The 9304-nt window shown below is 40.4% G+C and overlaps 1 protein-coding gene across 1 annotated transcript; it reads left to right on the top strand.

The window, feature by feature from the left end:
- The first annotated feature begins 135 nt into the window (after nucleotides 1-135).
- hacl1 (2-hydroxyacyl-CoA lyase 1) lies at nucleotides 136-8360 on the top strand. Its single transcript, XM_042490089.1, has 17 exons — nucleotides 136-355; nucleotides 623-727; nucleotides 842-882; nucleotides 1428-1508; nucleotides 1596-1668; nucleotides 1744-1821; nucleotides 1944-2038; nucleotides 2120-2232; nucleotides 2345-2480; nucleotides 2851-2956; nucleotides 3162-3245; nucleotides 5196-5297; nucleotides 5536-5690; nucleotides 6207-6365; nucleotides 6463-6570; nucleotides 6672-6858; nucleotides 8115-8360. The coding sequence occupies exons 1-17, from the start codon at nucleotides 305-307 to the stop codon at nucleotides 8145-8147; spliced, it is 1707 nt and encodes a 568-aa protein (XP_042346023.1). The 5' UTR covers nucleotides 136-304; the 3' UTR covers nucleotides 8148-8360.
- Nucleotides 8361-9304: the final 944 nt, after the last annotated feature.

Below are 9304 nucleotides of genomic sequence, written 5' to 3' on the forward strand. Positions count from 1 at the left end.
CAGTTGTCTATGCATTGTATTTGATTTTTCAGCTCTACCTGAAAGACGTGTCGTGTGAGGTCACGCGTTCATATAGACTCCCGTGATTGGCTTGCAACCCGGAAGCGATTGATTCGGGGCGGGTTCAGAGCCGTTTACAGGCAGATAGAGGGTTATAACCCAGATCCATGGTTACAACAAGCAAGAATTAGTAATTTATTTACGTAGCTGGTAGCTGGAACAGTTTATGACAGCGTGGCCTTACTTGAGCCTCTGTGGGTACACAACAGTGTAACAGTTTGTGGCTAACAGCCAGCGGACAGCCATGGACGAAGTGACAGGAGCTCAGCTGATTGCAGAGTCGCTAAAGGCTCAGGTAAGACCGTTTACAAACACAAATACTGCGAAGATTTATTAAGTTATTAAGTTAATAAATTCCGACTCGATCCTGTAAGTTAACTCATTGTCTGTGCTGAACTGCTACAATCTAACCACGCTTGCGTGTCATGCTAAAAGTGTGTCAAAGTTCAAAGTTAAGTTGAAACTTTGAATACACAAAAATACAGTTAATTGCTATGTGCAATCGCACTTCTTATTAAAACGCGTAAACTGCTGTATCAAGAAGCATATTCTTCCCCTGCAGAAAGTGGAGTACATGTTTGGGATAGTTGGTGTTCCTGTCATAGAAGTGGCCATGGCTGCTCAGGCTGCAGGGATCAAGTATGTGGGAATGCGCAACGAACAAGCGGTAAAACACGTATTATTATCCTGCTACATCCTGCTACACGGCCGTTAACCTGCACTTACAATCCTTAACTACACAGTGGTATTTTGATATAAACGAAACTATGTCACACAACAGGCATGTTATGCAGCATCTGCCATTGGATACCTCACTGGGAGGTAAGACTTCTAATAACTGGACAGAATAATTGTAGCTGGTTTGTCAGTTTGTATCTTAGAAGTTAGGGGTGGCCTGGCAGATTATTGGGGCCAATAATATTTGGCATTTTGCAGACTATCTGTATCTGCGTTTTAATTTAATGATCGCAGATAAAATTAATTAATTAAAAAAATGCAAAGAAAGTGTCAGCATGGGAGGAACTTTTACTTTGTAAAACCTCAGGGAGCTTTAAATTATTCATTTTGATTTTAATTTTCACTTTATAAAAAACTTGCTGCAGGCTATATGATGTTGAAAGTTTCAGTTTTGATTAAAGATTTGCTGAAGGCATTTAAACAAAGTTTTGTGTGGGAGTTTGTTATATTCAAAATTCTTTATATAGACAGAAACATTTTCATTTTTATTTTAAATGCATATTGCTTCCAAATATTGGTTATAGGTCTCATTAACTACTGATAATCAGTATCAGTATCAGCCCAGAAAAAACAATATCAGTCAACCCCTGTTACATGTGTTGCTGTCTCCTGTGGTTGTCTGTATGCAGACCAGGTGCCTGCCTGGTGGTGTCTGGTCCTGGACTCATTCATGCTTTGGGTGGAATGGCCAATGCTAACATGAACTGCTGGTATGATTTTTATGCAGCTGGCAGCTTAACATGACTCCTGTGGGCCCAGGTCACATCATTTATAATGTGTATGTTGCCTCTGTACAGGCCGGTGGTTGTTATTGGAGGCTCCTCGGATCGAAACCAGGAAACAGCTGGAGCCTTTCAGGAGTTTCCCCAAGTAATGCAAACCTTCATGTGGATTTTTGCTCACTAATGCTTCATTAAATTGACACTATTTTTCATTTGCTGATAGGTGGAAGCATGTCGCCTTTACAGCAAGTTCTCTGCCAGACCCAGCAGCCTGGAAGCCATCCCTTCAGTGATAGAGAAGGTGACATATCCCAGCTTATTGTTACACTGTCTGATCTTGTATTGTGTCCTTTATCACAGCAGATTAATAAGATATTTTACATAGTTGGATGGAATCAAGTTTATTTGTGTTTGTTTTCATAGGCAGTTCGCACAAGCATGTATGGGCGTTCGGGTGCTTGTTATGTGGACATTGCTGGGGACATGGTCAATGCCAAAGTGGACAGGAGCAAAGTCAGGTTTGCTGTCTTTTTTTTTCTCTGCACAGTGTCACTTATTCGAGGTGTGTTGACTTTTATATAAGTATGCTTCTCCTGCAGAGTTGTGCCCTGCTGTGCAGCTCCACCAGTGAGTTTGGCTCCCCATGGTGCAATCACTGAAGCCATCTCTGTCTTGAAAGCAGCTAAAAGGCCGCTTGTCATCATTGGCAAAGGTAACTCTATTACGCTGAATAAGCTAGAAACTCTACATTTCCTCTATCACAGGTGAATCAGAGTTGTTCATTACATATGTCACAATGATGTGAGGATTGTTGTGCCCAACAGGAGCAGCTTATGGTCGAGCAGAAACTGCTCTGAGGGAGTTTGTGGAAATGAGTGGTCTGCCATTTCTGCCCACCCCCATGGGGAAAGGGGTTCTACCTGATGATCACACAAACTGTGTGGCTGCTGCCCGCTCAAGGTCAGCCTCCCTACCACTATAAACATGTACAGCTATTAAAAAAAGTCTAAAGTCCAGTTCATTTAGTCAGTGCCATTATTATAATCCTTGGGGTTCACACAGGTCCTTGAAATTCTTAAAAGTTTCTGAATTTGAGGGGGAAGTATCAAGACCTTGAAGGTTTTTGAAAATAGACATAAATGGACAGGGGTCATTGAAAGGGCTTGAATTTAAAATTCTTTAAAAAAAATTTAAAGTTCTTTTGATATATATATTTTTTACTAAACATTTGTAAATAGGCTATTCTCTGCTTCTTTTTGTTTTGTTTCTTCAAGTTTTTGACTGAACCTAATGTTACTCCATCTCTTTCTCCATTTTTTCTATTATGCAGAGCTCTTCTCCAGACGGATGTTGTGCTTCTGCTAGGAGCCAGGTTAAATTGGATCCTGCATTTTGGTCTGCCACCTAGATTTGACCCCAACGTCAAGATTATTCAGGTATGTCAATGAATAAGCAAAGTGTCTTTGATTTGTGAATAATTAATGTTGTGTAAAACTAATGTAAGCATTACTGTAAATACTTAAATACTGTTGTGTCGGTGCAGTATGTGTGTTTCATGGGACATATCTCCTGCTCCATTTTTTAACTGTTGCTAGAAATCTTATGGAATAATAACAAAACACAACTGCTCTCTGTATGCAGGTTGACCTTTGTGCTGAGGAGATGGGGAACAATGTGAAACCTGCTGTTGCTCTCCTGGGAGACATAAACGCTATCGTCACTCAGGTAACTCTACTTCAGTCAGCACTCAAACTCTCTTTTTAAAAAAAATAAATAAAATAAAATAAATCCATATATATTTAAGCAATATCACACAAGAGGGAGTGCTGTTGTATCGTCACAACCAAGAGTGGTGTGCGCCTGATGCACGTTCTCATCAGCTTGAGAGCCTTTCGTCCCTTGTCAGTTAAACTAGCAAATCCGTAACCTAAAAAGTTGTTTATTAAGCTTATATTTGTCTCAACCCCATAATTAAACTTGCAGGGAACCTCATGCCCAACTGTAACTTCAAACAGAGATGATTTTGTAATTTTTATGATCTATCTATTTTATGATCTATCTATTTACAAAGAAACACTTAAATTTGCTGCTGGCACGATGGAGGGGTCTGTGTATTCGGAGTTGTGTCTGGCATCATGCTCAGCCCAAACACAACAGACAATCAGTTTTCATGTATACAGGTCTGAGATCAAATGTACAAGTTATGAGGAAAGAAAGTATTTAAAATAAAAAAGGTCATTATTCAATAGCCTTATAATATTGTTTGCAAAAGTACCTTCGCTGTAGAGGGTGCTCTATAAGGTACTGTTACCATGCTAACAGGCCAGAATCACTCTAAACTGTCATACACTCATTTGTAAATTGGACATGTATTGATGAGGTGAGATTCACTTAAAATTGGTTACAAACTTACGTTGGAGTTTTATAGTATAACGTTAGGGTTAACCAATTTAACGGAAAAGCTACCAAGCGTTTGTTTCCAAAGGAAACTTGTCAGTGTAAAGTTAGCTTCTTGATAATGTTAGCTCATTTTTCATCCAATGTATTCATGGCACGTGATATGAAACACCTACTAGCACATTCTACGGTCGGCATGACTGGATAATGAAAATAAAAATTTGTAACCTGAATTACTTGTACTATTATAACCTAACTTTCCCTCCATAAGGAGAAACTCATGAGCGTGCGCCGCGATCAGAGCACGAGCTGAGCAGGGCTGAGACGGTCACGGAGCTCTCCGTCGCGTTTACTGCTACAAAACCACGCCCGAAACAACCCGAGTCCCTCCGCCGACACAAATAGTTCCGCATCCGCTGGATGTGAAAACTATTGCTTAGCAACACAAAACTTTTCCCTACAAACTAGCCTTGTGTTCGTTAGGTCTACAAGTTATGCGCAGGGTAGTTGTTAAGTATCATGTACAATTATCTGCGTGTTTCCAGTGAAATAAGACTGTAAACTGTAGCAGACTATTGTATATTGTGTGTCAGGAAGAATCCTTACCGGCTCATAGCTGCAGTCTCCGCCGCCTCCAGCTGCCTCACCCATCTGAAGAAACTCTGGGTCCTGTCGCCAGTGAAGGGAGAGGACAGGTTGAGTCCTAGTCAGCGTCTGTCAAACATCTCGCGCCACTTGTTCGTAGCGTAGTTGTTCACGGTCTTGAAGCACCCCGCGGGAGTTAGCCACCTAGCTATACTGGGGCAGCTAAGCTAAAAACAACCGCGCAGGTAACGGCTCCACACGTCCACAGAAACGCCCTCACAGCCGCTTGTTGAAGAACACTGCTGCCACCAGTGTAACCGAGCGTCCAGGGTTCGCCTAACTGGATAACTAATGAAACAATAAACGGGACGGAAGACGGTGTGACAGCTCCAACAGCAACTGCTGCCCTTTTAATTTCCTTAACCCAAACTCCAACACACGCATGAGCCCCGAAAAAAGTGGAAGTTCCCCCCAACTGTTTTTGCTTCCGGGCTAATTAAAGATTTAAAACAGCTGGAAAGCGGAGTGATACATGGAGTTATAAGTCCCCGTGATGTTGTACTGTATATCAATACAACACTCATGGAAGGCCTTTTATATGCCTAATCTTACATTATAGCCTACAGGTTGCTTAGATAACAGCTCTTGTGTGTTTGTGGAAGGTGATTTGTTGTTTGTTTGTTTGTTTTTTAGCTCCTTGAGGGTGTCCATAAAATTGGCTGGAAATATCCCTCTGATACAGAGTGGTGGAGCACACTCAAGGACAAAATAGCTGCTAATGCAAAAATATCAAAGGTGGGTTCAGAGTCACTTTTAAAAAGCCCATGAAATATTTTTCATTTATTTCATTTTTTGTTCACGTCATGTAAAGTAACACAATGGTGCAGAATACAGTGCAAAAAATATAAGCGACGTTAGGGACACCCTGAGTAAGCTACCTAAAGCTTTTAGGAAGGGGCCCTATCATTTTGTGTAGGTGGTTACTCAAACAGTTCCTCATTTTTTTTAGATTTTTGCTCATTTCTATCCACAGGCGCTCGCTTTTCAGTCAACGATGCCCATGAACTACTACACAGTATTTCATCATGTTTCCCAGCTGCTGCCACATGACTGTATCATTGTCAGCGAGGGTGCAAACACTATGGACATAGGACGCACCATGTTGAACAACTACTTACCTCGACACAGGCAAGGCAGTCTTATCAACCTTAAAGACACGTTTCTCTGTTGTGTTTTGCATTTTTCCCAGTTCAGTGTTTATACATACAAATGTTCTCCTGAATTTGGCTAGAGTAAAAGGGCATTATATTAGGTGTTCTTTTTTGCTAATAGTAATTTTGTCAGAATCCTTTCCATCTAAATTTTCAAAGGATGCAAGAATTTGTGTCTTTTAGACATAGAGGATCTCAGAGCCTGAGGTGCAATCAAGCTGAGGTTTGAACTGCAAAATTATCTTTGTTGACATTAAGTAATATAATATCAGGCAGTTGTGTCATCTGCTGCAAAAATAGTAATCCACCCATTAGAAAATGTGAACTTTTGTAAACCATGCTGCTAAAGAGATTGAGCACTTCATTCAAAGAGCTCAGCAAATATGCATTTGACATTAAAACATGTTGTAAAGATCCGCTTTTGACTAAAGTAAGCTTTCCGATCTGTGTTCATTTAAGTAGACTGTTGTTAGCTAATCCTGCTGATGTTTAGGCTGGATGCTGGGACATTTGGAACAATGGGAGTCGGCCTTGGCTTTGCTATAGCAGCAGCTGCTGTGGAAAGGAGCAAGAATGGAAACCAAAGGATAGTCTGTGTGGAAGGAGACAGTGCCTTTGGTTTTTCTGGCATGGAGGTTGAAACCATGTGCAGGTGGGTTGATTGACTCACTTTCTGTATAACATATACAGTACATACCACCACCCCAACTGCTATTTAATTGCACTTTTCTCTGTGTTACTTGTAACAGGTATAATCTACCTGTGGTCATCATCGTCGTCAATAATAATGGCATTTACAGTGGAGTGGATACTGAGATGTGGAAAGAAATGTCAAAAATGGGAGATCTTACATCTATGTGAGTCACACATAATTGGGCAAATGATTGAAACATTCACTATACATGTTACATGCTGTGATGTAATGAAACATATCTCTCAAAATCATGTTGACTGTCAGAGCCCCTCCTGTCACCCTGCTACCTGAGGCACGCTATGATGAGGTCATGACAGCATTTGGAGGTCGAGGGTTCCTGGTGAGAACGGTGGAGGAGCTGCGCAGTGCTTTGCAGCTTAGTCTGAACGACTGGGAGAGACCAAGCCTCCTAAATGTGCTCATCGACCCCTCCTCAGACAGAAAACAGCAGGTAACTGCCACCTGTCAGGAATACATGTAGCAGAGTCATCCCATTAGTCATTAGTCCTGAGAAGTGCTGATTAAAATGAAAGACTCCCCTGGAGTTTGGTTAATTGCTCTTTTGAGTGGCTGCTTAGACTGTTATGACAGGCAGGAGATCCTCAATATCAATCCTGTGAAAATGAAACGCCCCCTGGTGGTTGAGGATCTAATCGATGCTGCTTTTCTGCTGCTTTAAAGGGGTGTGGGTTGCTTTTTCTCCAACATTTACAATGCCCCATGGCAGGGAGCCGGGACTCCATCTGGCAAAGGTGAAACGATTAATTAGGTCCTCATTCATAAGCAGGCCCAGAACTGCCGTCAAATAAATGTTAAGGGGTTTCCTGTCCATCATTAGGACAGAATTAAACACCTATAGCTTCACAATAAATGTAAAAGGCTAAATCCAAATGCCCAAACTGCTGTGCATTTGCAGATTGCCCGACCTTATGGGCGTGCACAAGGTCTAAAGCTGCCCAAATCTTCAACTTATGCACACTTTTTGCAGACTGCCAGAGTGCAGGTTAGAAGGTCAAGAACTTGGCAATGGTCACAACAATTGAGATCTCTATCCTCTCAGCCCTTGCAGACATGATGTGATGACAGTGAGCCCTTCTGACACATGATGATATATATGACCAAAGGCTGCCCCTGGTTCATTTTCACCTGGTGCCACCCAGGATGTAGAACAGAGAGGAGATGGACAATGACTCGAATGACATTGACAGCCACAGCAGCAAAGTCAGGCGCGATTAAAAGCAGCAGCATCTCGGTTCATGAGCAGTGTAGAGCAACAAACAGCTTGGTGTTTACTTGGCTCTCGTCTCATCCTTGTAGGGCTGCGTGCCTTACTCAACAGTAATCCACACACTCCAGGTGCATCGCAGAACTGTTGTATTCCGCGCACAATCCCTCCACCTCACACCAACCTGACCTTTCTATTTTAGGGTCCCCATAATTAGAAAGCACGGCCCTCTGTGTTTATGTTGAATGTATCCACGCAACCCCTTGCCGACATGTTTGAAGGTTGTATTGAGGACTGTATCCATGGTGCTGAGCTCTCTGTGACCACCAGAAAGACTTGTCCTCTTATTAGAGGCGTTTGCCTCCTGACTGTCATCCACACAGGTTTAAAGTTCAATCTCAAGACAATGGATAAAGATGAACTATTTCTTTTGTCTGTCAAAACTCAGGTCTAATATAAAACTGTGTTGTCTGCATTTGCAGGAGTTTCCTTGGCTCACACGCTCCAACTTATAGACTGAAAGAAGGATCTGCCCCCTCCTCCTCCGTCAAGAACATAGTCAGAACCGCAGTGACCGTTTTCCTCAGGAAATTCAAATGGGGAAAATATAAAGCTGCTTTTGTTTTTTTGTGATTGTTTCCATGAAATAACTGATTTGTATTATCAATTCTTACTTCACAGTAGTATTAAAAATTAAAAAAAGAATTAATACAAAAATAACATTTTACACATACACTGAACATTATTTTTGTCGTTATTCCTTTATATCAAATCATGTTTTTTTTCCCTAATATTATAAATCTAATCGGTAATGTTAGTAACATATAACTCACAGTAATTCACTACGCCATGGTTTTACCCCCTAGTCAACACAATCAATTCCAATTGTTACATTTGATTTTATTGTCTTTATTAAGGAATTCACTTTTTTGTTTAAATACATATATTGTACTCAATGTGAAACATCTTAGAGGACTTTTCTTTAAACCATTAAAATGCAGAGAAAGTAAAAATGTAATTTTGTGTTCAGCTCAGTGCTGAAAAACACTTCAATCCAGATTTGTCAAATTTGCATATTTTACACCTCATCATCTTAAAGAATGTGGATAAAGCATTTCTAACACTGTGACAGTCTTATGCAATGTCTACATATTTTTGAGTGCACAATGTTTACGGTTTAGTTTATATGAAGTTGCATCCTTTCTCACAATTGCCTGCAGACTTGAATAATACATGTGGTCTACTTGTGCATGAGTAGTTTATGCAAAATTTAAGACTTTCTAGTGTTTCTAACTTCGATACATTATCATGAAAAATATTGGTTTATGATACCACAGGAAAAAAATAACATTGAGGGCATAAAATTAAAAACTTTAATTAAAGATAAAGGCATGGCGATGATGACTTTCTGTTCTTGGTTAAAAGCAGAGAACAGCAGACTATGACTAATAAACATTATATATAAGAGAAAACACAACTAGTGCAGCTGTACTGATATAGTCAAAAATCTGTATAAAAAAATATTCAAATTTGATATGTAACAATAAATCTTAATTTGGGAAACCCTATAATTTGCATATTACCACAGTTAAAATGTTAATTAATGTTGCTTCTACTTCCTGTTTTTTATAGCTCCCATATCCCCTAAAGAGCCTTCTTGGAAATGCAGATG

The sequence above is a fragment of the Plectropomus leopardus genome, chromosome 7 (assembly GCF_008729295.1).
Source record: "Plectropomus leopardus isolate mb chromosome 7, YSFRI_Pleo_2.0, whole genome shotgun sequence".
Classification (NCBI taxonomy): Eukaryota; Metazoa; Chordata; class Actinopteri; order Perciformes; family Serranidae; genus Plectropomus; species Plectropomus leopardus.